We start from the raw sequence: 27,440 nt of genomic DNA, 5'->3' as shown, positions 1-27,440 counted from the left end.
TTCTATACGAGCAAAGGGGCAAATAAACCTTGTTTTCTAGTGGCAAAGCAAATTTACATCTTTGCATCACCTGGAGTTTAACTTTGGTGAACTTTGATTGGTGAAGCAACAGCCTCAACCAGATGCAGTGTCTAACCAGGCAATATTGTATAATATTGGCATGAAAACACACACTGACCCACATCAGAGATGCTGCCCAGCTGTCTGTGAGTTGGGAAACAGGCATGGAACATAAGTGTCAAATGTGCCAATAATATCATATTTCATTGTATCTACTGGCAAACTAGCTTTCCATGTCTGTCACACCCGTCACTACCAACATCCAGCGCGAATATTGCTTCACCAGGTGATGGTCACTCGCCTGCATTTGTTCATGTGTGACGACAACCATATAGTGTTAACTTTTGCACATTCCTTGGACAATATTTTGCACATTACTGTACAAAACTGTACAGCTCTACATCTTGTACAGATTTTTTACATTGTATTTCCTGTCAATTTTTCTATTTTTTTTTCTTGAGTCTTGCAATATGTGCTTTTATCTTTTCTCTTCTCTTACTATGTTTGTTGTTATGCACCAGACACCGAAGCGAATCCCCTGTAGTCGAAAACGTGATTCTGATTTAAACTCAAGGTCTATAGCATGTAGTCTATTAGCTAGCATGGGCAGGTTAGCTAGCATGAGCTGTGTTAGCATCTATGCTTAACAGAGAGAGAAAAGAGTGCCTTTTAACAAACCTGACACAGAAGAGGTTTGAGATGTCAAAATGTGACTACTGAGCACCAAAGACGTAAACAAAAGTAAGTATTAAAAGAATAAAATCAATTAAAAATTCAATCTGTCTACTGCTCTATTAATCTGAAGTTCCTGACACAAAGGGGAAAGGAACTCTCCTAATGGCCAGTTACTGTCTCAAAAAGATGTTTTAAAGTAGATAACCTTGCCTCAAAGATCATCTTCATGCACACTCTGTGATTTCATGCAAGACAAGGCGTACTGTAGGAGAGAAGGTTGTTCCTGCAGCGCTGCCAAGTGATTACAGGATAAGTACTATTGACGTGCAGATCCCAGAGGCAATCAGTTCTTTGGGCCTCATTAGCTCTCACAATGCCAACAGCTGACTGCCTACATGTGCCTGTAGCTTCATGCTCCATCATATGCTATACAGTGGACCTGAGGAACTACTAATACCCTAGTTTTAAAGCTTATATACATTTTTTGAGAGCTCACTGGTTAGTATACTTCTTGTCTTTCACAATACATGCACTTTCATGACATATATAATACAAAAGTGTGAGAGCAGATCTGTATGAATGTTAGCATCAAGGTTATGTTGTTAAACCTTGTGGGCCACTTCCAGCTTTTCAGCCAGTAATTAATGCCATAGTTTATACCTCCAGGGTGAATCCAATGACTTTGAAACACTGCTCCACTGCATCAAACTGCTCCTTGTAGAAGGTGTTGCTCACTATGTCAGGCCCTAATTTAATGTGCTCATTACACAGATACCTGCAGACCAAAAAGAAACACACAAAAATCAGGATCAGGGTCTCAGACAGTAAGGAGTTTTTGGTGTGAGAAGGAAATAACAGTGTTTAAGGGAAGGGCTGAGGGATGTCAAACCTACTTAGGTGTTTTGTTGTCAGAGAGCTTGTAGTGGGCGAGTTTCTTCCTGTCAGCCAGGCCGGCGTAAATGTAGTAGAAGATGTGGAAGTTCTTTTCTCCTCTGTGAAAACACGCAAAGACGTAGCTCAGAAATTCAGGTTTTACCTCATGTGAATATTTCAAAGCAGAAAAAAACATGGTGAAAGATTAAGAAAGCACCCAGACAGTGCATACCTGAATGACAAGGCTGAATATTTCTACTAATTTGTCTTTTGTCTTTCTCTTTAAGCCCCCCTCCTGAAAAAGCTCAGTCTACTGTGATTGGTTAGCTTTTCTGTGTCTTACACATCTTAGCTTCTATGCACTGTAGCTGTAGGCAGGTAATGACTCTAAAAACCAAACTCTTCACAAGCAGTTATGTTCCAGTTGGAATATGATTCAAAATCAAGGAGAAATCAACAATAACGCCAACCAAGATTACATGTTTCCCTGATGTTAGCATGAAGCTACATGTAGCAGTGTATGTAAATGGAAACAGTAGCGTGCCTGGAGCAGATGACCATATATGGAAATCCATCATGAGCTGATGTCATCTTATATCGAAAGTAGAAAAAACATTGGAAACAGAGTATTCAGAGCGGTCTGAAGCCTGAAGTTTTGTTCACAGGGATTACTCTTACATATGTGTACCTCATTATTGGAAAATTTGGCCAGGTTTAATATGAACATGCAACACTGTAACATTCTATATACAGTATATATGTCTGAAAATAAGAAAAGAGTAATACGCCCGATTTAGTTAAGTTTTCCAGTAATTTTACCCATAAAGATCAGTTGACACTATGGAGTCCCAAAACAGACACACACACACAAAAAAACCCAGTCAAAAATATGACTCAATAAATCATCAATAAATAGATCGTTACTTAAATATTTATGCTGGCTGTCTCAATTTATTGCCGTTAGCTTGCCAGCTAAAATACTTTTAAAGAGATTTTTTACAGTAATACTATAGCAGTATATAAATGATTACCTTTGCATGCACTGTCTGGTTTAGTTTTATGTTGAAAGTTGGCCTCAGCAAGGTAGGTTATTTAAGTTTTAATTCATATTATCAACTTATTATTTGTATAGGACAAAAACAAGAAGCTCTTTAGTTTCGTTTTTTAATTCCTTTACCAAATGAAGTATATATTTCTCCTCACATTTTATTTCGTTTATACATTTAGCAAGCAATATTAGTTTTTTGACCTGTCTCATAATCTTGTTCAACATTTTGTCAATTTAGGGGCTCCACAGTATTCAGCCAGTGAAAACAGTTGTACAATGTCTCCTGTAGCACTGGAGGAGCTTTGTTGAACCCTTTATTCACCAAAATTTGCATGTACACATTTTACATTTTTTTTTTAACATGGAAAACCCAATAAAAATAGGCGGTAGACTCTTTTCCCATTGCCAGTAGAAAAGTATGATTTTCTGTTTTTTTTTCTGGTATATCATGTTCAAAATCATAAATGCTCTTGAACACAGGGTTAGTTAACAGCAGAGGCATGGAGGCCAGTGAAAATGTCATGCTGGCTTCTTTTTTATATCTGTTACTTATTTAGTCTCTTTTTCAAACTCAGTGCCAACTAATTTGGAACAATGTTTGAGCGCTGCTTGGAAAGAGACAAACAGGTCGCACCGGAAAAGGGGCGATAATTAGCGTGTCCGCCCAGGTATCATCACTTCCAAACAGAGCTGGAGCCGATAAGCACTTGTGACTACTGCAGAGTCATCTGTCCCAGAAATTAACGTAGATTGTTACCTTTCCCACTAAAGACAAAAGCCAGACGTTAGTGGGTTTTAGTGTTATTTTAGTCGGAGAAAATTACACTGATGATGTCAACACTACTCGACTAGGCTGAATTTATAGAAGAAAGCTATTGGCCTGACTTTTCACCAAATGACATTAAAATGTGTTAACAAACATTTCAGATATTCTGCTTAAGATGAACGCATCTTTGTAAAAAACAACTTTTCTTTATCCTCCCCAGAATAGTATCCAATAACAGGCTAAAGAAAAGTGCAGCTCCACACAGTGCTTGCAGCCCAATCAAACCCTCTGAACTGTGTGTCTGTTTTCTAATGAAATACTCGAGTCTGCCTTTGAAGCTCCACTAAGGACACTTGCAAGACCACAATCTTTGATCAAACAGGAAATAAGCTAGCCCCTCCACTTGACCTGGTCCACTCCCCAGACACATGATAAGATGGAAAGATGGATTGACTGAAGTGCAGGTTGAAGGCAAATGCCACCAGTTTCAGATGGAGAGGTAGAGGAGAAAGACTAGTCTATTACACACTGATCCCTGGCCAGCACGCAGAAAAATAACCTTCTTGGCAATGTTCTTTCAGAAAACATACGGAGACATGATTTAAATTTCTATTAATGTCATTGTCAAATGAAGGTTGGAACAGTTATTGTCATGAGGTTGTGTACAACTGACAAAAAGAGAGAAAGAAAATTACAAAGACAGAAACAGGGAAGTGATATTTACACTGCCTGGTGGATGACTCTCGACTTCTCCAGCAAGTACTCAGATATCTGTGCTCCAACCACTGTTCCTCCGCAGGTGAACCTCATCTCCAGGTACTTGCCAAAGCGGCTGGAGTTGTCATTGATGACAGTGCAGGCGTTTCCAAATGCCTCCACCAGGCTATTGACCAGCAGGATCTTCTCCTGGAGCGTCCGATTATTAGCCTGAATAAAACATTATTCCAGCTGAGTAACTGGGAAATCAATATAGTGGAGGTAATGAGCATATTGTTAAGAAATGATGCATTCATGTCTGCCATGTGTCTTTCCATTCATGTTATTTCCATCAAAAGTGACACTGCCACTGCCAATTTCATTCCCCTGCTATGAAAAGAGTGAATTGAAATGGAACTTTCTTTTCAGTGTGGTTGCAAACCATGACTGGCATCAGCTGGAAGCTCAAATCAACCGATCATAGGATGTTTAAATTGCTTTGAGAGTGCGCTTTTCTTCTCACACTTGTATTGACAGTGGGTTGGGGGTGTGCAGGTTCACAATTCAGGACACACAGTTGTTGCACAAATCAAAACTGTCAAACTATTTAAGAGACTCAAGACTTATTTGTAGAAATTATTTATAATTGAAAGCAGTTTCCAATTTCTTGTATCCCCTTTTCGATATCACATGGAAAGGACATTAATGTTGCATTTCACTAATGCCATGTTAATGAAACATTGTATTTATGGACTTTATGACTCACCTTTCCGAGAACTGTCAGCTGCTGTACCAACAGATGAGCACCCTCTGTTTTTCCTGCTCCACTTTCCCCACTGATCACCACACACTGTACACAGGAAGTCACAAAGATTATTGAAATATTTATAACCTCTAACTGACATTAAAAATAAAACATGTAATAACTAGAAGGCAGTATTAGGGCTGTAATTCGAAAGCATAGCTTTGCAAGCTACCAGTGACTTCAAACTGGAAGAAGTTGCACTACAGCAAAGCTACCTGAAAGAGAAATTTAGTTTAGATGACTAAAGCTACTGAGAGAAAGTAGTTCAAACTAATGACTTTAGAATCTGAGATAAAAGAACTACACCAGCTTTGGATGATACCCTGAAATGAAGACAAGAAGAAAGACTTCGCTCATGTTTGTTTATTCATCATGTAAACACTCAGTTAGTTCACACATCCCATCAGTAAAGTGTAGTAAATGATTCTTATTTGGTGATTTATGTTCAGTTTCATTTCATCCACACAATCAGTTTGTCTGACCAGAATCTCAATGATGTATAAAATAATAATCTGCTCATTGATCGTGATCATAATACTTACTGTTTTATAATAATAATAACAACAACATTTGGTCTGCCAGGCAAATAAATGTAAATGTGATTATAGATTTCTTTAAAAATGTACAAAAAGAGAACAAAATATCGACAGTAATGGAGGGTCTGGTGCTTTTGTCTTTTGACTGATGCAGTGGAAAAGAAACAACATACAAATACAACAACACAAATATTCAACAAACATTTAGAGTACAGGTAAACAAACATCATCATGAGCAGTGATAGCCTCCATGGCCAAACAGACACGGAAAGCAGCGCCACTTAAAGAAACTCAAACATTAAGAGCCCTGACACATTAAGCCGACTGTCAGCTGTCAATGTCAGGCCGTCGTGAGCATCTGTCACCCTAGTTTTTGCAGTGTGTCCCCCACAGTTGGCACTAGTTGGGCCTTATTGGCTTTTCCGGTATGATTCAGCATATAAAATCTGGGTCGGAGGTGTTAGAGCCCTTCAGTTAATAAAATCGCTCGGTTTGGATTTTCAGCTCAGGAAGGCAGGAAAGCAAACAAACAACTAGAGTCAAGAGGGAGTGAGATCGAAATTTACTTGTAATATCAGTAAGATTTTTTTTAGCCATTGAGCTCTGTAGCAGAAATTGTTCCTAATTGTGTGATGGTTGATTGACAGCTGATCTCTGTGCAGTGAATAAATGTCATAACAATCAGCTCCAAGCTATAAACAGGGTAATACAGTGACATCTACCTATTTGAGTTTACAGAACTCAGCAGTGGTTTCGTAGGAGTAAGGCCGAAGTCCAGCATAGAGAGGCTGAGTGAATGTGGTCTGGACTCTGTGGAGGAGAGTCATGGTGTCAGAGATGCTGTAGAAGGACAGAATACCTGCATTGTGATCCAGGTACACTCCTACTCTGTAGGACTGAGGAGCTGAGATGGGAGTTTTGACACCATCGTAAATAAAAGTGAAATCCTTTTTGTCACAACGTAACACCCAAGATTTGTTATTGAATCCAAATCCACCTTCACCCCCTGTTCTGCTGATGTTCTTGTAGGCAACTGCTACAAAAACGTCTTCACCTCTCCACTCCACCTCCCAGTAACAACGTCCAGTCAGGCTCTCTCTGCTGAGGACCTGCCACAAACTAATGAATCTGTCTGGGTGAGCAGAATAAGGCTGTTTTTTGCTTATTAATGTTGCTTTTCTGTTCCCCTCAGATAATAACACCATTGGGTTTGCTGTGTTTGGATCCAGTGTGATTTCATGTGAATATTTTAAGAACCCAGCTCTGGTCTTGGGCTCTGATTGAGAATTCGACAGTAAAACATCCACTTCAGTCACTGTCTGTAAAACGTCTGTCCACTTCTCTCTCAGAACGTCCTGTATTTTATCTGTGAGCTCTGACACAGCCGCTGTCACATCCTCAAAGTACCACAGAGGACGGATATTGATGCTGGATGAGTCTGGAGACTCAACGAGTTGTGACTGTGAGAAGTAGTTGTGTAGAAACTGGTTGTGATCCTCTGTGTGTGAGAGCTCCTTCAGCTCAGCGTCTTTCCTCTTCAGCTCAGTGATTTCCTGCGCCACCTTCTCCTGAAGCTCTTTGACTCGACTCACTTCAGATTCCTCCTGAGATCTGACCTGCTGCTTCACATCTGAGATTCTTTTCTCGATGAGTTGGATCAGCTCAGTGAACATCCTCTCACTGTCCTCCACTGCTTTATCAGCAGAGCGATTGATAGCCTCCACCTCCTGTTGAAGCACCTTCACTTCTTTCTCTCTGTCCTGGATTCTCTGCTGGATGTTTTGTCGACTCACCTCCAGCTCTCTCTGCCTCTCAGTCCTCTCTGCTGCAGCTGAGACTGTGTCGTGGCCTTTATGTTCATCCACAGAGCAGAGATAACAGATACACTGCTGATCAGTACGGCAGAACATCTTCATCACCTCATCATGACGAGTGCAGATGTTCTCCCGGAGCTTCCTGGAGGGCTCCACCAGCTTGTGTTTTTCAAAGGCAGAGGATTCATAATGAGGCTGGAGATGTTTCTCACAGTAAGAGATCAGACACACCAGACAGGACTTGAGGGCTTTCAGTTTTCTCCCAGTGCAGACATCACAGGCCACATCTTCAGGTCCAGCGAAGCGGTGATCAACAGGAGCAGCCTGGAGTCCAGTCTTCTTCAGTTCCTCCACTAAAAATGCTAACATTGTGTTTTTCACCAGTACTGGCCTCGGGCTGAAAGTCTGTCGGCACTGAGGGCAGCTGTGGATTTTCTTCTCATCCTCTTCATCCCAGAAACATTTAATACAGTTCATGCAGTAGCTGTGTCCACAGGGAATAGCCACAGGATCCTTCAGTAGATCCAGACAGATCGAACAAGAGAAAGCTTCCCGGTCCAGCTGCACTCCTTTCTGCGCCATTTCACCTCTCAGTGTCAACAACTGCCTGAGTTTCACTTTCTCAGAAATGAAACTAGTTTGAGCTCCGATCTAAACAATGTGTGACTGCAGCTCCTTCTCTACATGGCATGTTGGTTACACCCATCTTCAAACTGTAGATCTAATGGGGAGGGAACCAGGAAATGTATGAGCAGAGTGAAGCTCGCTCTGTTTGAGAGTAGGAAGGAGGAGGAGGGGTTTCCAAGCTTTGACTCGTTCCAGGAAGAGGAGCGGTTTGAGAGATACTGTGTGTTTGACACTTGTTTACAATAGAGCTCATGTCTCATTCAAAAACACTGGTTACTTCAGCTCCCAGGAGGTAAACCCCTTTTACAGTCAGAGGGCTTGGAGATTACTCCAGGGGTTTAAAAATTTCTGAGTTGTCTTGTAACTAAGTTTAATCAAACATTTTCTTGTTTAGAATAACTCAAATACATTACATAAAAGACACATAAATTTACCACTGCTACAAAAGGTATTGAAACTCCAATATTGTAGCAAAATATAGTGAAAATATATTATTTGATAAAACACTTCTAGTCTTTAAAAAAGTCAAAATCAGAATGTTATTTTGAGTAAAAGGTGCATTTGATGTTACATACATTTCACAAACTACAAGTACCGACTTGTGGTTGTATTCCTCTGCCAACTAGTCAAGTTGCAGTTTACATCCATGCCTGTCCAGTCCTGACCCTAACCCTCATATAATATAATACATGTGGTGATGGAATTTAACAAAAGGTTTTAAGTCTTTTTTTTTTTAAATGGAAGTTGCCACTATATTGACATGCGAGGTTCCAGTGAATAATTTCCAGAGAGAAACAGGCATGTACAGAGGACTGATAGAGAGTTTCCCCATAAGGTGATACTACAGGTGCAATGACAATCACCTCAAGCTCAACATCATCACAACCAGTGAGCTTGTGGTAGACCAATCTCAGAACTCATCAGCAGACGATAAGCCCTCGGGGGCATCGGACAGTATTTTGGGGGTTTCAGTGCAGCCAGCAGATATCCAGATAACAGAGAAATCCAGATCCCTGGGCCAAGACAGGATGTTGCATTTCAATATTGGGGGAGACACATATGAAACAGGGCTTCTGAGGTCTTTTGCCAGAGAATTTTGATTTTTGCTGGTGACCTTTTTATGTACCTTTTTCAGCTTAAATTTAAAGGGACAGTGTGTAAAATTTTCAGTTGTTTATTGGCAAAAATTGATATCTGCATTCATAAATATGTCATCATTGGTGTATTATCACCTCCACCAATATTCTGACTTATTCTCGTAAAAGGAGAAATTCGGATTTGTTTGTACATTGTGCGGGTAAGTCGTCTGCGGGGTTCAATAATGTTTCACCATCTAAAGAATACATCCGCCAGCAAGGGACATACAGCCCTGCCGTCGGCGTTTTCGTTGAGAGCCAGGCCAGTGCTGCGTGAAGGAGAGGAACAAGAGGCACTTTGCTATAACCCCGGCACTACTGCAGCATAACAAAGTCCCACTCTTTTAGCATAATGCAGGATCATGCATATGCAGCATCAAGGGAGATAGAATCCTTGTCGCCAAGAAGGCGCAAAAGGGAATCTAAAAGGCAACGTGACCGGCGAATTAAAAAAATTAGGGTCAACTTCGGGGTAGCCTTTCCCAGGTGGAAAGAGCTGCTGAAGGAGAAAGTTAATGCAATCACAGGCCAGCGCCACTGTTAGCTGTTAGCCGCTGTTAACGCTAACAGCTAATAGCGGCGCAGTGATGCAAGGAGAGGGATGAGGTGTGTGAGGTTGAGCCACTTGTCAGTTGTCAAATGATAAGACGTGAGATGGGAGAAATTCCTACACACTGTAGCTTTATGGTGTATGTAAGATACATATAAGTCCTCTGCTACTTTAATGTTGAACTGGGGTGGAGGGGTCAAATGCATATGTTTTAAATATTAAAGGGTGTGTGTCCCCTGCATCTCCCCTGAAATCTAAGCCCATGTCTGGGCCAAGACTTCCTCTTCTGTGTACCAGTCACTGTTTACTAATCTCTATAAATAGATATCTGCATATGAATGCAGATATATTAGTCTCACACCAACACTGAAACTGCTTTTTTCTTTTATTTTCTCTTATATACTTTATTAATCCCTGAGGGGAAATTCATTCTTTTTCACTCTGTTGTCATACACACACAGGCCTGAAATACACACACATGCATTAAATGGACAGATGTCAAAACGAGGGGGCTGCCTTGGACAGGTAGGGTTCAGTGCCTTGCTCGAGGAGGAGAACTGGCACCTCTCCAGTTACGAGTGTACACTTCAAACTTGGTCTGTACAGGGACTTGAGCCAGCAACCCTCCGGTTGCGATGATTAAACAAAAATGCAATTGCAAGGTTGCACAGAATTCATGAGGACTGGCTGAATTTGCATTAATTGTTGCGATTGCAACATCGCAACATCCTGGAGGGACTGAAGGACGTCAAAGTATGTTTTCTTCATGAGGTTTAAGCAACTGCAGGTTGAGGCTACCTCAGAGAGTTACTGGTACCCATGAATGTGGATTGTGAAATGGAGTCATCATGTTTCTACAGTTGGCTGTGTTTGGCACTATTAAACTTTACTACCAGTAACTGGAGTTGTGTGGCATTTATCCCACCAATGCCAAATGCGCTTTCTTGCAATATTAATGAAAGCGAAAAATAATTTATGCATCTGCTCCATAATTTGGAATTTGCTCCAAAATTCAATGGGTTCTCCCTTGACCCATGCTACACCCTTCCACCAAGTTTCATTAAAATCTGGAGAATAATGCTACTCATAATTCAACCTACACCTCTTTATACAAATACTATCATTATTACTTTATCACCATTACCAATTAAACTCTTTTTTATGTAAAAGTGACATGATTCACCCAAACAAGCTGAGTTAAAAGCAACTTTCAGCACTCAGGATGCTTAAAAATAATAACCAGAGTACAGCTGCATTACCTGGTCTGCATTATATGACACCATGGACTGGTAGGCGATGTCAGCCACAGCAAAGATGTGTGGTGGATTAGCTGTACGCTTCGCTCCTATGTACATCTTGGTGTACTATAAAGAGAAAAGGGGGTTGACAATGAAAAGAAAAGGCAAATTTAAAACATGCATATGAATGTATTGGTGGATACCATGATGTAGATGTTATGTGGAAGAAAAATAAACTTGCTCTTTTGCACAACAAGTGAAATTTCATTTTTTTAAAAACTGTCCATACTGTAAATTATTTGTTTGTTCTTGGAGGAGAGAAATGAAAAGTAGTGACAAACTTGAGGCAAAGAAAAACATGATGACTGGGAGGAAAATAGAGTCAGTGAGGTATGGCAGAGGCAGGGAATGTGTGTGTGTGTGTGTGATGTGTGTGCAGGTGAGGCTAAATGGGATGCAGCCAACTGAAGAACTGCAGAGGCACTAATGAGATATCCTTGGCTACATTCAGTGCGCTATTGACCAAATGTATGAGCACAGGTGCATAAAAGAAACACACAAAGGCCTATATGTGCACAGACCTCAGGGGTGTATATCTCCATCTTATGGAAAGGATTGACTGCGATGAGGATGTCTCCCACATACGTGTAGATTTGATCTCGTCCATAGCGGCTCTGGAGCTGCTCTGTGACCGTGTTCTGAAAAAGATTCACACAACAGGTAGAATATACAGTATTTTCTAAACAAACTGCCAAAGCATATTATGAGCGATAACAAGTAGTGCTTTAGCTTGTGTCCTGACTCAAGTCAAAGCATGTGACGCCTGTTACGTCAATGCACTATCTGCGTGTCATACAGTGATTAATTCTCCTGTCTTCACACTGCCAGGACAGGTACATCAACAACAGCAGCACGGGACTGCCTCCCTCATACCAGAAGAGCTGCTCATATTGAAGGATGGGTACAAATATCCGCTGGCAACTGAGACTGATTGTATCATTCAATACATCAATGCAGCGCTCAGATATGATAAATTGTTCCAAATGTTATTTGTGAGATGCTGCCGTGCATTTCTCACTCACAGCACAAATAATCAGGGAAAAATTATGCTTAATGTTTTTGTTAAAGACTAAAAGCATTCATTAACAAAGTTACATCACTGATACTTGACATGTTTGAGTCTTTATTTTAGTGTATGGTATTTTCAGTGTTTTTTTTTTTTTACAGTCTATGGTTTGAGTTTGCTACAACTAACACCTCCGGTCTCTCTTACCGTATTACAGTACCCAGCATGCCGTTTAGCAATCAGTTTATAGGGTTCCACTCTCATTACACTACACACTGTATACTTCTGGCATAGTAACACTCTACTATAAATACGTCCTGTAGAGCTCAAGAGCCTGCACCCGACACTGCACTTCCGCAGATCCTTGGCAATACACCCGCTAAGTGTGAAGTTGATCGGATGAGAGGTTGTCGAGAATATCAAAGGAGACAGAAATTCCTTCCATTTTAGTTAGACACTAAAGATCTTTTTTAGACATAAATATAATCATTGAGGACAATTTAAAAGGAAATTTAAAAAGAAATAACTAGTCAAAACAGTGTGACTAAAAGGTCCATTTAGTAGCTGCTCTGAAGATTTTCACTGCATCACACTGTCTTCCTCAGCAGATGGAGATTGCTCAGTTGTCATGAAATGCTATTTTCTATTTTTTTTTTTATTTTGCTGAGCTGAGGTTAAAAGTTCAGTGGAAGATTTTGTTATTACATTTAAAAGATCCAGAAAGCCACAAAATGGATCTTGTGGTGAGATTATATAAATAAAGTGCAGCCTAAAAAAGTCATGTTTCGCCACAATAGAGAATGAAATGATGCCCTTTGTCATGAGTTGTGCTGTTTCTGACTGTATTATTGGTATTATTTACACTAGTTTGGCTTTTTGGCTCAGTGTCTGCTGTCAGAATGACACCACTCATGAAGATAGCCAAGTATTGTTGTTTTGTTATTGAAATATATCTAGTTTTATCATTTAACAGACTGTCAACTCTCTTACCTCATCTAGAACTTCGAGGGTGGCGAGGTCGTCCACCTCATTTGGGTCAGTCTGCGTCTTCATATGGCCTCCTCTTTTAGTATGAATGCGTTCATGCCTATAACTCACAGAATCCGCAACCAGCTTTCACTGAGTAATGTATGTGATGTTTACATGACAGGATAAGTAATCTAAATTCAATGCATTATGAGCACATACTGTAGCAGCGCATATTGCTGGTTTTTTGCTAAGGCAAAATGGTACATCTCTTCACTAAAGCAAACCCTATACAATATAAATATAATCAAAGCTTTGGCTAGATAAAGATCTAAATGTAAAGACAATTCTCTATAGCATTAATGCTGAACCATCAGTATGTAGTTCCCTTCCTCCTGCCAGACTCCTGAGACTAAGTGGTGGTTTCTCTACATGTAGGAGGCAAGAAGCGAACTGAAATAAACTACAACCACATATTTATAAATGTTTAATCTGCCTCTTCAGCCCCATTTTAATTGACCACCTCACACCCTTTCTGCTCAGTAAAACCAGATCATATATGAAAGCAACTTGGTGATGTATGTTCTCTTTCACAATTTCTTCATTGAAGGGAACCAGGAGTGTACCAGGAGGATTCCATTACTTTAAACACGTAAATATTTAAAGGGACAGTTAACCCCAAAATCAAAAATACATATTTTTCCTCTTAGTGCTGTTTATCACTCTAGATTATTTTGGTGTGAGTTGCTCAGTGTTGGATATATTGGCTACAGGGATGTCTGCCTTCTCTCAAATATAATGAAATAAGATGGCACTCGGCTTGCGGTGCTTAAAGCACCAAAATAAAAAATAAAAACACATATGAAAAACTCAAGAACGTTGCCTTCCATGTGGTGATACAGTTGGCAGGTGTAGTTTAGTATAAATAAAACAGTTCCTTTATGAAACTGCTCACAACATGGTCTGTGGATTATCCAGTCCCGGAAGTCGTTGCGCATGTGACGTCATTTGAAACATCATCAGACGCGTCATCAAATCACGCTAATGGCATTGCAGTATGGAGAAACACTCTGTATTGACGTAAGAATTTGCACTGTTTAAATGCATACAATATGTGTTGAATGTATTAACATGTTATGTTTACAAAAGATGAAGCTTACATGTTGTTTTACAGTCACATTGTCTGCTTTGAGAGCTACAATATTCACTCAGGATTTTTTTGCAACATTACTGGAGTCCATGTTTTGAAACTAATTAATTAAAATTAAAGAAGAAAACTATAAAAAAAAATGATGATCTCGAGTCACCATATCATGATTTCTGGAAAGAGACATTGCTGTTCAGTTTTGCAAATGTATCTTTTTAGGCGCTTTCAGCATCAAAAGCCAAGTGCCGTTTAGTTCCTTAATAGGGGAGAGAATGGAGACATCTCTATGGCCGATATCACCAACACTCTGCAACTCACGCCAAGACAGTCTAGATTTATAAATGGCAATACAGGTAAAGGGAAAAATATTTTGATTTTAAGGTGGAACTGTTACTTTATAGGTTCCAGTGAAAAATCTTTTTAAAGACTAGCAAAAAGAAATGTGGATTAATTAAAATGTATCAAAAGAGCAGTGAAGCGCAAACTTAGTGCTGCATTTAAAATCACTGCACAAGGTTTTTGCTTTACTGGATAAGTAGCACCTTGCTATCAGCCACATCCAATAAAATGTATCATTATTTAGTTGATAATGGTGGTAATTCCCCATCATGATTGCTAAAACTCCATTTATCTGAAGTTAATGATGAACACTGAGAAGGTTTGGAGCTCATCAACTGCTGTAGCCTGTTCACAGCAAAGGTCACAACCTCAGTTACACTACAGCGTCAAATAACAGGATGGTACAAAAAGACTCATAAGACAAACAACAATATTTATGATGGCAGGGTGAAAGCAGGTAACCAATCTAAAATCTGCCCATGTAGTTGACTGCAAATACATGTGTGATCACAACTACAACAACAGCTCTGACTGAACAATAAGAAAAAGCCAATTATCATCTACTCCTACTGTGGCAGAAAGGTCATATAGGCATTTGTTACCTGTCATTACTGTCTGTGCTTCTTTCTGTCTTTCCATGATGGCTTAAACGACAGAAATAAGATTAACATGTCATGACTGTACGGGCAATACACACTTTCTGGGCCAACATTTTTTGACTCACGCTGTGTAGCCTGCACCTCGAGTGAAGCTGGAGCAGGATTGAGCTGTTGTTTATGTGAGAGTGACAGGGCTTGTAAAACATCCAGCAAGGAGGGTAATTTGGATTATACTGTCTGCAAAAGCTAAGCTGCAGCCTACCATATAAAACCCACTGACAGGGAGGCTTGCAGGCTTTAAGTTTTTCTTGGGGTTTTATAACAAAATCTATCAAACACTTTATGGTGTGTGAGTGTTCTGCTCATACTGTGAGACAAACAGGAGTGCTTAGAACATGTCACAAATACACGTGGAAATGTGAGATTGTGGAAAGGAAACATGCAAACACAGTCTGGACAATACCTTGTTTTTTCAATGACTCCTATTTGTTGGTTGAGATCAATGAGTTCAATCAATTGTTTCTGCAGTATTTTCTCTCTGCCAACAATCTGTTTGATGAACACATGCTGGAGCAGGTCTAGCACATTTGGTCTCAGCTCAAAGTCCTTAATCAGACATCTGAGGGGAGAAAAAGTAGAGGAGGAGGTGTGCAATGAATATCTTAGATTTATATTCAAAGTGGTTATGCATGAGTGTAAATATTTGTTATTCACAGAGGCGTAACAAACACACTAGCATCCACACTCACTTGCAGATGAAGTCATTAAAGTCATCTGACCAGAGCTCTGGCTGGTGGAGAGTAGGTGGAGGATTTCTGTTAAAGGAGGGAATGGAAAAGATAAATAGAAAGATAAGATGAGATGGGATTTACGAAGGTGGGCCGGAGAACAAAAGGCCGAGGCACAGAGTGGAGCGAAAGCATAACTATTTGTCATCGAGGACATCCAGAGGCGTTTCTGCGGTGGCACTAACAAATGACGCTCCACCTGTGCAGCTGGGAGGTATTGATAGGGCTGATTTTATGACGTAAAAGCAATAGTCAGTAACACTTGCAATCAAATATATAGCCAGATCTTAAAACTTAAAGCTTCTCCTGTAAAAATCCCATTCAAAACAGACTCAGGTTGTTAAAGGGTCAAGTGTAACAAGGCCTCACATCCGGCAAACAAATGAGCTAATTTGCTGTAATTCCTCGCTCTGCTTTAAGTACCTTTTACAAGAGGCTTCCTGGCAAGTGTTGGAGAAGTCAGTGCTGCCTGCTAATGTACCAAGGCCCTTTTCACGTTGGCTCTGACAGCGATAAATTGGTCTAATGAGAGGACATGCATCTCCTGTTTATCACACAACACACCCAATATAGACAGCAAATGCATGAGACATTTATGTGGAGTCTGTTCTGCTAATGCTGTGACTATTAAGGTGTTTTTCTTATCCTGAAGACAAACTGGGTCTTGCAGAGGCAGTCACATTTAAGTTATAACTATTAAGGGTTTTTAATGGCCTGGATACAAATATGAGGATGTATTTTAATTCCAGTACCTTGTTTATACTCATCCTAAAACAGTAAACTTCATATTTACTCACTGTGTGCTGTAATAAATTCACTCTGTACAGTATGTGAGGCAAATTTAAATCTTCTCTTTTCAAGATAATGATGGATTAGAGCTTAAATCTTTACACGTGTGCATAATTAGGAAAGCACTTTAATCTTTAACCTGCTCCTGAGTGTGATGCTTTGAGCAGGGATTTGACTTCTGCACATACAGCGTCCTCCAAATCCTTGTCTTTCTCACAAGACAGTGTTACCTGTGCTTGTGTGTGTGTTTTTTTACTCTTTTAACTTGCAATATCAATCAATCAATCAATTTTATCAATCAATTTTATTTATAAAGCCCAATATCACAAATCACAATTTGCCTCACAGGGCTTTACAGCATACGACATCCCTCTGTCCTTAAGACCCTCACAGCGGATAAGGAAAAACTCCCCAAAAAAACCCCTTTGACGGGAAAAAAAAACGGTAGAAACCTCAGGAAGAGCAACTGAGGAGGGATCCCTCTTCCAGGACGGACAGACGTGCAATAGATGTCGTACAGAACAGATCAGCATAATAAATTAACAGTAATCCATATGACACAGAGAGAGAGAGAGAGAGAGAGAGAGAGAGAGAGAGAGAGAGAGAGATGCAGGTAATGACAGTCCTAATGAGGCTAGGTATGTGTGGTGAATGTCCACAAGAAAACATAGGCTTGTTGTTGTTTGTATATCATAATATGTGGACAAAGTATTGTATATACAGTAAATAAGACATGTTATATGTTCACATAGCAGGATTCTGACAGCTAAAGGTAAGTTAGATTTAAGACTTTCGAACTGTATGTTCACACCAACAGCGACCAGAGCTTCCAAAATGGCAGAAGTCATTCATTTTCAATGAGAGTCCGGCGACTTGGGTGACCTGGTCGTCAGCCACGTGTCTTGGGCAACCAAAGTGACCGGAGAGGTCCGGAGGGAAGTTAAAACTCATTTAACTTTATGGTAATGAGCTCTGACACGGTTCGGCAACAACAACTTGGAATGCTGACGTGCTTCAATGAAGTGGGTCCCAGAGAACAAGCCATGTAACTTTGGTTCCTACAGAACACTTGTTCCGATATTGAGAAGTTTATTACTTGTGTTCGCGCCCACTCAGTCCTTTGTAATGTGTCGCTGTTAGGTTACAGAGACCAAAATAAAAAGAATGATGCTTGGGACTGTGTTGCGGAGATAGTTGGTTGGTATGGTGAGTTTTAAAGTGTGTAATGTTAGTAATAAAGGAGAGAATTGCAGGCTAATGTTGCGACGTAGCATGCAAGTCTTCCTTGCTTGGTTTGAAAGGAATGACATACGTTTTCTGTTTTCATTGACCAAACATACGTTTCTGTGGGCCAACTATGACCTGTTTTGACTGGACAAGAGCAAGCAGCAACTACAGTGCTTTCAAGCCAGTAGTCCACTTTGTTGGTCCTTTAAATTGACAAGCACGATTTAATGTTCAATGATTCACATGATGAGCGACTAGAGCAACCAAAGCTGCCACAAATATTTTTGACAGTTGTGCTTCTTGGGCGTCCACAAGACACTTTGCCTCTTTGGAAGCTTTTGGTTTTCTGGTTTGAATATACAGTAAGACTTTTTTAGTCCCACTCAGAATGAAATTTTTGACCAGGAAAACAAAATGAACTGACATCAGTTACTTTGGGTTAAGGGCCAGTTTTGCTCAGATGTTTATTGTAACTTTTTGGTATTTGTTTGTGGGTTTTCTTGACGATTCAGTGTTTCACACCCTGCATGTGGGATTCCACTGCCTTGATTCCAGTTGTGTTGAGTTTGGAACAACATTTTCCATAAAATACACCAAATTTCGGATGCATTGTCATGTACCAGTTTTAGCCACGCCGCAAAATCTTGGTTAAATAGCCAGTTTTTGTTGAATTTGCACCTTCCTCTGTTGTCGACTGTACAGCGGCAGCTAGCTAGTGGATCCTCTGCTCTGAGTTGCTAGTTCCACTATCCTGATCTGTGTGAAGTTAATGTGAGAAGTTTTCACTAATTCATTCCAAAAATAAATAAATGTTATCAATTATTTGGAGATTTTTCAATGCAGCATTCAGAAAGACGATTCATAAAATTCTACTTCCCATGCCTGAGCATTTTTAAGTCTTTAAAGACTGATTTAAGACATTTTAATAACATTTAAGGCGTTGTTTGTAGATTAATGAATTCAATAGCTGTGTCTCAATTCAGGGCCTGCAGCCTTCGAAGGCTGCATTTGAAGACCGATTCGTCACATCAGTGTGACCAGGGCTGTCCCATTTTGAAGGCTCCTTCAAATGCAGCCTTCTTTCCCAGAATTTGGAGGATGCAATGGATAAATTCTTCGTGTCCCAGCCTATCCCATGATGCATTGCTCGCTGGTGACGATTATATAATAAGTTAAGTTCACTTACGGTTGTTAACTAGCTAATTATCAGTGATGTTTTAATTTTGGATTGCAGTATATTATAATTAGAAAGAGTGGGCAAGGTGGTGGACAAAATACCATGAACACTGTGCAATACAATATGATGCAAACCAACACAAAAACACCACAAACTACAGGTTCAAACTTTACCAGGACAAAGTGCTATTTAGCCATCCCAAACAGTTTTATCTAAACCAATAAGAACACAATGAAGGCAGAGCACAGACTCAGCCTTCCACAGGTAAAAACAACTACTTTTTAAAAAGGGATTTAATGGTGAGAAGTGTCTTTTTCAACCTAACAATTTGCTCCGCATACTGTAAATACAACAGGGGGGAGAGGGAATGAGAAGCTACACCTGCATCTAGTGCCTACTACTACAGTTACCACCAAAGAAATCATTTTATCAACCATCAGAAAGGTAAACACTGTGTGGAATTGCATTTTACTGTACTGATGCATATGCTGTGTTGTATTCAGGCATTATATTAAAAACAGTGAAATGACGGTCATCCTTGATGATCTGCTGTGTCTGTGTGGTACTGTTTAAGCTAAATTAAATAAAACAGGGTGTGTATAAATCAGTGCCCTCAGTGTGGCTTTTTCCAAGACTGCTTGACGAATGAACCCAGAGTAGTGAGCGGAGGGAAGTGAGGAGTGTGAACAGACAGCCTGAAGCTCTGGCTGCAGCAGTCACATAGATTCTGAGGAAGCTGTGTGATGTCTCCTGTGGAGCACGACCCCCAGAGCAAACACACAGGACAGCTATGTCACAGGAGCTGTCTGTGTGTGTGTGTGTGTGTGTGTGTGTGTGTGTGTGTGTGTGTGTGTGTGTGTGTGTGTGTAGGACCACACTGTTTCAGGGCAGTGATGGACAAAGTGCGGTGCCGTCAAGACGACAGTGATGGTAAGTGCTTATGCAGCTCTCACACTGGAATCAGGAGACGATAAACAATTACTTTTCACCTTCAGCCCACAAAACACACACAGATGAGAAAGAGGGTGGCTGTGCTCTCAGCCTCCACCCACAGGATGAATGGGATCAGTGCCAGGAGGGGAGGGGTTTATGGATAAGCCCCTGCAAGCAGAAAAAAGCCATTTAAAATGAAAAGACTGTACTTTGTCTGGTGACAGTCTGTACCGAGAAGCAAATCACTGTGTTGGGGAGCAGGAGGTGGCTTTTCTGGTTTGCAGTACTGCAGCAATACCCAGTCTTTATATTCCGACAGTCTGCATCAGTGAAATGTATAAAAAAATCAACTTGTTTTAGCTCAGCTGTTGAAAACACATATGTTTAAAGCATTGTCTTTTTTCAGACCTCACAAAACAGCAGCGGTGGAATGTAACTCAGTACATTTACACGTACGCACGTTTACAACGTACTTGATTACAATTTTGAGGTACTTGTACTTTACCTGAGCGTGTATTGTTATAGATTAGATTCTCCATATACAAAGTATTAAGTATATAAAGTAACTGACATAAGCTGCAACATTATAATCAAGTAATTTAATATATATTTATCTGAAATGAGTCATTTTGCATAATGATCAGTTTTAAGGCCTTTACACATCAGGGGCATGATGAATCATCAACATGAAAATGTGAAACACTCACCTGAGAATATTTCACTTCAAAACTATTCATACTGGCAGTGATGTGAATTTGAGACAGTTGCAACACTTGTTCAATAAAATGTTTGATGTGAATATATTTAATGCAAATTTGCATTGCTACCAGGATCATACTGACTCAGAGCAGCATCTGGCAGGGAAGTGAAATGGTCTGAGTGGATTTAAGATCCCTCTGGTAAACAGTTACACAGTGTACATGTCTGTATAGTATATGAAGTAGTATAGTGGAGCTTATACGCAGGTTTACCCAACTATTAGCCAAATAGCCATTGGAATATATAGTACAGCTTACCCACTTCCTCCTCAGTGACCTACCCATCTACCTAGCAGTACACCCACCTCATCAACTACCAGTATGCCACTGAGTGCATAACAGAGTATTTCAAAGCTAAGAACAGAGAGAGTGGATCTGGAGTCTTATTTATAAACACTGCGTATGCCCAAAAAAGACCTAAAAGAGGCATACGGCACTTCACACAGTCTCAGTGTTTTTGTTGTATAATCCTCATTTATATAGGCTCAAAGTATATTCATTGATGCTTTTATTTGCGGTACAAAAGCTCAAAAAAGCTACGATGTTTTTGTATGAAAATGATGGGTTTTGTTTTATAGTTCCATACATTTTCCAGCCATTGCATAAATACACTGCATGTAAAAAATTACAGTAAATTATATACACTCATGGTAACGCTTACCTGGTCTGCTTTGACCAGTTGCTGCTAGAATACTGTATAATGGATGACTGCCTTCACAATCACAAAAAGAGCACTGATTTCTCAGTTCGTAAGCTGTAATTAGGAAGTCACCACATTCATGAGCATCCAAATGAGAAACATGCAGGATGTCAAGAGGATAAAGACACTGTTGTTTCTTTACTTTGACACCATCATTAATCATTTCTATTAAAATAAGGGAGATAAGAAACACATGTAGCGAGTGATAAATACAAATAAGGCTGCTGGTGTCTCCAGACATCCAAAGCAATGTTTTTTGTCACACAAACTTACTTCCAAAACATATTTTCAACTTTTCAGTTTATGTAAAATCCAAGTTCAAAAGTTTATTAAGGCAGAACATGAGCAACTATTGACTTTTAATTTCAATTAACACATTTACAGCAGCGCAGAAGCTAACTGCTTAGCAGTGTCACCTTAAAGCCAGAACCAGGTCAGCACCAGGGTTTAGAGTATTAATTCAGAACAGAAGAATAGGCCTAAGCTGATTGTGGCAGGGTCAAAGTCACAGCCTCCTGATAATGATGATAGATTGTTGTGTAGGTGTGATGGGGGCTCACCTGGGTATCTTGAAAAGGGCTCTCATTGGGTGAAGTTCAGAGAGGGGTGGGTCTCCATCTCCCAGCTCTATGGCGGTGATGCCGAGTGACCAGACGTCACAGCGAGCGTCGTAGGTTGAGTCCAGCTGCTGCTCACATGCTATCACCTACAGCAGCAGGGCAAAGTAATAAAAAAAATATAAATATAGATATTGTGAAAAACTTACCAAAATAGCTACATATAGTATATCAGTCATGTTAAGTCTTCTAATTTGACTTTTATCAATGATAACATTAAAGCCAACAGCATTGAGAAAATCTCCCCTATCACCCCTAAAACAACAGAAGATCAGCACCTTAGATGAAAAGTCTGCTATCTTCATCAGTGTAAGAAGTATTCAGACCTTTTACTTGAGTAAAAGTAACAATAACACAGTGTAAAAATACTCTTTTACAAATAAAAGTGACTTACTTAAGTAAATTTACAAAAGTATTAGCATTCAAATATACTTCACGTATCACAAGTAGTCATTTTCCAAACTGATGTTTGTCTGTCAAGGCTCTCAGCTTCACAAGCATCAAAAGAGGACTGCAGCGCCATTAGCAAAGAAGAATGTACAATCAAATAATGTACAACAACTCAAAATTGTGTAAGAGGGTGCCAAGCATAACAGTGTGAAATACAGCCAATAGTATAAAGCTGCACAAGTTGTGTGCATTTGTTTTGCTGACAGAAGAAGAGGCGGGGATATGAATTACAGGAATGCATAGGGATTGGGATCCCGCGCGTCACTAGTGGTTGGAGCAAGAAAAAGTGAAGCATGTTGAAAATTTAGAGGAATTTCTCAGGAATATTACAGATGATAATAATAACACTGGATCCCAGAGACACCAGAATTACTGTAAATATATCTTTCTTCATACCACAGTAAAATAAAGCATTTTCCCTGCACAACAGAAAAAGACTAAATCAATTGATACTCAGTGTATTCTGTTGGTATGTATGGTTCGAATGTTTGCTTATACGGGCTGGAGCTGACACACACCCTACAGGAATGGGCGGGAATAGATAACACACTCTGCGGGGGCAGGCAGTAATAGTTAGAAATTGAGAAAAACAGTCCCGCACAGGGATCCAATGATTTCTGTCTAAGGACAGTTCAACTGAATGGAAACAGCACTTACAGCATTGTTACAGCACATTTCACAACACAAACACAGCATGAAACACTACACTGAGTAAGAATTTATGAAAAAGTCATTCAGTGTGTGACCCGCCATGTTGCTGTGATGTCAGGTGCATTTATGTTGGCTAACTCAGCGTAGATGGATCAGTTTCCAACCTCGAATTCTGACTTGAATGATCATTCCATTGCAATTGTACATGTCGGAGGTTGTGTGTTTTTTCCAAGATCCGAGAACAATGGATTGCTGCAAATTGATCCGAATTTGCAAATTAACAGGTAACTTACATTGTCAAATAAATGCAAAGGAGTAAAAAGTACAATATTTCCCTCTTAAATGTAGAGGAGTAGAAGTATAAAGCAGCACAAAATGAAAACACTCAATTAAAGTACAGGTACTACAAAACTGTACTTATATACAGTGCTTGAAGTGCTTGAATCTACTTACATTCCACCACTGGATATCCTGTTATACAGTGCATACCTCTGGACTAAAGTTGTAAAGTTTGGGCCTACTTTCTTTTTAGGGAGTCAGTATTCAAGTTTATTTTAACAGCCCATGTACACAGACCATACTCTAAACAAACATGTAAGAGCAAAATGTATATGAAAATATCAAGGAACCTGATGAAGAGTGCAACAGAGCTCAACCAAAGCTGCAGCATCATCATCTGCTGTGAGCAATAAAGTACACACACACACACACACACACACACACACACACACACACACACACACACGCACGCACACACAAAGTACACCAACTCACAGTCTATCATCAGTGTCTTTAGGGCAACATGGTACCCAATCAACAGTATGAATCATCTCTGAGTGGGAGGCATGTGTACACATCACCACACACACACACACACACACACACACACACACACACACACGTTTACCATTATTGTCAAAGGTCTGAAATCAATATAATTTGTATTCTAAATTCCCAATACGCATGTTCTTGTGTAAACAGACAACAGAAACAGATGAATCATTACCAGATCACCAATAAAACGTCCTGAAGCACAAGTGTACAAACACACGCTTTACGGAGAACAAAACACAAAGTCCCTCACTATTCTGTCATACCTCTACATAGCAAACACAAAAAAATCAGTTTAATCTCACCTCATGAAGACTATTTGGCAAATTTAAATGATCAAAGTATAACATCATAAAAGCAAAACATATACACCTAGCACATTATAAATCATAAGTCAGCAGAGTCAATAGAAATACAGCTCATCCAAAATATAAAACATTGTGCAGACGTGACACAACTTACCCCACAACTCGAAGTTACATATGGTAACCAGTTGTTCTCCTAGTTCTCTTTCCTAGTAATAATAATAATAATAATAATAATAATACTATAAATCCTTGTTTACAGTCTCACTCCTGACATGTATAAACCTTTGAACCAAAGACTTTCTAGTCTACAAAGTCCATCTGAGCAACTTTGGTGACGAACATTTTACACAAATGAGATTAAAATCCTTGAGTCCTGACCGAATACGTCACGTATATTCTAATGCACAATTTGCACAGCATGCAAACCTCATGTAAAAATGTCCATTTTGATTTGACCAGTGAATATGCAAGGTTTGTCTATGAAGGGCAAATCAGGGGACAGCGTCCACACTGGGAGGAAATGCATTTAAAAGTAGCATGGATGCAGTGGTTGGAGAAGAGTTTACCCATCTTATCCCTCCAGAGGTTGCTAATGGTTCATCTGATCTAATCATGATCGGTGTTGAGGCTAAAGTGTGCAGATTAAGTGATGCCACTACATGCTGCGGTTTTCCTGAAGTGTTGTGGGTTCAGCTTATCAAATATAGATGAAAGGTGTGTGTTTGATTACCCCAGACACTGCTCTGCTCTCACTGAACACTTTGCCGTTACATGCTATAAATGCATTAACAACTTGATGCTGGACCTTCCTCACATTTAATCTTCTCACTGCACAATCAAGATGTCAGCTGGAGTTCAGTTGAATTCCCAAAGCTAGATAATCTGATTTTTCTGTTAAATGTGTTCATGTTTTTTCACCGGTGTGCCACCTTTTTGAATTTTAGCATCTATTAAACTTCTTTACCACTATTTTATACAATCAAGAGATGCTTATGATAAAAAAAGAAGCTAATTATAATACAAAGTGTTAATTTAGTATGAGGCAAGTAGCTTAATTCTAGTTAGCTACTTTCATTCATTGAGAATCAATAACTGTTTTTTTTTTTTTTACATTGTTTTACCAAGCCATGAAAAAATGTTGATGTAGACAATTTTGCTAAACTCTGCATTAATGTTCAGTGTTTTCTAAATTCTCCAGTTTTACAGTGTTTGTGCATTGCAACTGCAGTATGGTTAGGGTTAAGCACTTAAAATAAATGCTTGAGGCTCAGGAAAGGTTGTGCAAACGGCTACAAAAAGAATAAGTCAAAAAAACTATGCCCTGTGTCTTACTAAACACTATTTCTTGACCTGGATGGATAACGGCATGAGTTTAAGGAAAAGTAAAGAGTATTTCATAAGGACTTAGGAAAAGATGGCCGCAGTGCTAAAAGAATCTGACTGCACTTACAACAGGCTACATAATAATGTGACATTGGAAGTTATTGACTGGGGGCTGTTTTGGTGAAACTACAATGTGACGAAGATGGCCTACTAAAAGCGCATCTGAGATACTTTGCCCCATGTGTTCTTGCATGCTATATAAACGTGGCCAACCTGAGGAAAAGTCTTACTTCCTTACCAATGTTGGAACTGAAATAAAGAAAGGAATGTAGGCTACCAGTCAAAAAATAGTAATAAATAGTAACATCGTGCCCCACGACCTGCAAAAATGAGACTTAAACTTAAGTCTCCAGCAAAAAGTCAAATGTCCTACACACCTACCCACCACCATGACCTCTAAACTCTCACTGTCCAACTTGCTGTATAAAGGGCAATGACCAGTGGCACTGGATGTAAATCTGTGCATCAGAATCTTCAGCTATATAATTCCTAGTACTGTGAATTGAAACACAGTCAGTATATGAACTGCTAGTGCACTGAGCTATGATTATACAGAGGCTGAATGATGGAGGCCGTCCATTCCTTTTTTTTATGCACATTGTATTTGACAGTGTTATCTCTTTGATGATTATTAACTGTGGCCCACTGGGATCTGCTCCAGGCTAATGTAGTGGAAAGAGAGGAGGCTGCGGGAGCATTTATGGGCCAGTTTTTACCGTACCTCAGGAGCCATCCAGAAGGGAGTTCCCACAGAGGTGTTCCTCCTCAGACGGGTATTTGTCAGCTGGGCTGAAACACCTGCAGGGCAGAGAATACACACTTAAGACACTTTTCCTCGCTCTCAGGACGTGCTCGCATTGGAGACAATTTGCACTATCTCAGTAACTTCCTTGACATTTGTTTTGGTTTTTTTTTTTGTGGCTGGTAAAAGTGATGATCTGTGAACACAGTGAACAGTAAACAGCGGGGTGCAGCAGCACTGCTTTCTCGTATCCCACTGATAGAGCTGTCACTATAGTGACAAGGAGGAAAAGCAAAACACAGGCATGCACACACAGCCATCAAGCTGCAATGTTTTTCCCTTCGAATGATAGATTGCTTTGAATTTCAAATTCTTATGTGACTGCAGGTGATTTTGCCGGGCATTTCAAGAACAACATTTGAATACAATTCAGCTGTAAACAGGCTTTGGCAGCTGGAATCGTTTCACTGTCTCTCAGAGCAAAACAATATGTATCTAAGTGAGTTATTCACTTATATTAGCTTATTCTACACGCATAAAAATAGGATGAGGTCATGTTGCAACAAACGAGTCAGACATGGCTAAATTCAGAAAATATGAGCCTGCAGTGAAACACAGAGGGCATGCGTATTAATGTGCGGTACAAAGCCTGACAAGGAACATGCTGACCCACAATTGTGACTTCAGTCCAGTCCAGACAAATCAGTGTTACACCACACTGTAATGTATCCCAGGGCTGGCTCAGCTGAAGCAGCAAACAGGACAAAAGCAGAGCCTCGAGACAATAGCGGCTACCGACAAACAAAAGGTGATCTACTGATGCACGACATGCTGTTGCAAAACATCGTCGTCGTCTTACACAGCGTCTCGTGCATTATTTTGATCTGAATCACACAGCATCCGCAAAACTTGATTCTCTGCAGAACATGTTTTAGCAGTCAGGCTCGCAGCATCAAAGCTTTGAGGACATGAAGGGGTCTGAAAATGTACCGACAAAATACCCATGATGTCGAAATGCGTCTGTTCAGAAGATGACATTACACAACATAAATGTATCTGTAACAGCATCAGCAGTTGTTTCCTGTAAAAGCTCATTCTGTGCACCCGTTATCTGACGACTTCATTACTGTCGGTACAGTAGAGTA

The 27,440-nt window shown here is 39.9% G+C and overlaps 2 protein-coding genes across 2 annotated transcripts in view; both read right to left on the bottom strand.

The window, feature by feature from the left end:
- The window catches only part of myo3a (myosin IIIA), a 103,606-nt gene that overhangs the window by 33,713 nt on the left and 42,453 nt on the right, over positions 1-27,440 (bottom strand). The window contains exons 6-16 of the mRNA XM_049565300.1: positions 26,275-26,351; positions 21,874-22,019; positions 15,691-15,756; positions 15,405-15,560; positions 12,881-12,977; positions 11,406-11,522; positions 10,846-10,950; positions 4,885-4,968; positions 4,147-4,349; positions 1,629-1,727; positions 1,396-1,510 (exon numbers count right to left, since the gene is read on the bottom strand). Coding sequence (XP_049421257.1) covers positions 1,396-1,510; positions 1,629-1,727; positions 4,147-4,349; positions 4,885-4,968; positions 10,846-10,950; positions 11,406-11,522; positions 12,881-12,977; positions 15,405-15,560; positions 15,691-15,756; positions 21,874-22,019; positions 26,275-26,351 — 1,265 coding nt within the window. The remainder of the gene's footprint in view (positions 1-1,395; positions 1,511-1,628; positions 1,728-4,146; positions 4,350-4,884; positions 4,969-10,845; positions 10,951-11,405; positions 11,523-12,880; positions 12,978-15,404; positions 15,561-15,690; positions 15,757-21,873; positions 22,020-26,274; positions 26,352-27,440) is intronic.
- On the bottom strand, positions 5,281-7,885 carry LOC125881881 (tripartite motif-containing protein 16-like). Its single transcript, XM_049565307.1, has one exon. It carries the CDS (start codon positions 7,853-7,855, stop codon positions 6,182-6,184), a length of 1,674 nt encoding a protein of 557 aa, XP_049421264.1. The 5' UTR covers positions 7,856-7,885; the 3' UTR covers positions 5,281-6,181.

This window comes from Epinephelus fuscoguttatus, linkage group LG21, assembly GCF_011397635.1.
Source record: "Epinephelus fuscoguttatus linkage group LG21, E.fuscoguttatus.final_Chr_v1".
Classification (NCBI taxonomy): Eukaryota; Metazoa; Chordata; class Actinopteri; order Perciformes; family Serranidae; genus Epinephelus; species Epinephelus fuscoguttatus.
The sequence above is the reverse complement of the archived record's forward strand: the minus strand, read 5'-3'. Positions and strand labels throughout refer to the sequence as shown.

What these genes read in the sequence shown, in the direction of transcription:
- LOC125881881 (XM_049565307.1), bottom strand. Translation starts at nt 7,855, where the DNA reads ATGGCGCAGAAAGGAGTGCAGCTGGACCGGGAAGCTTTCTCTTGTTCG.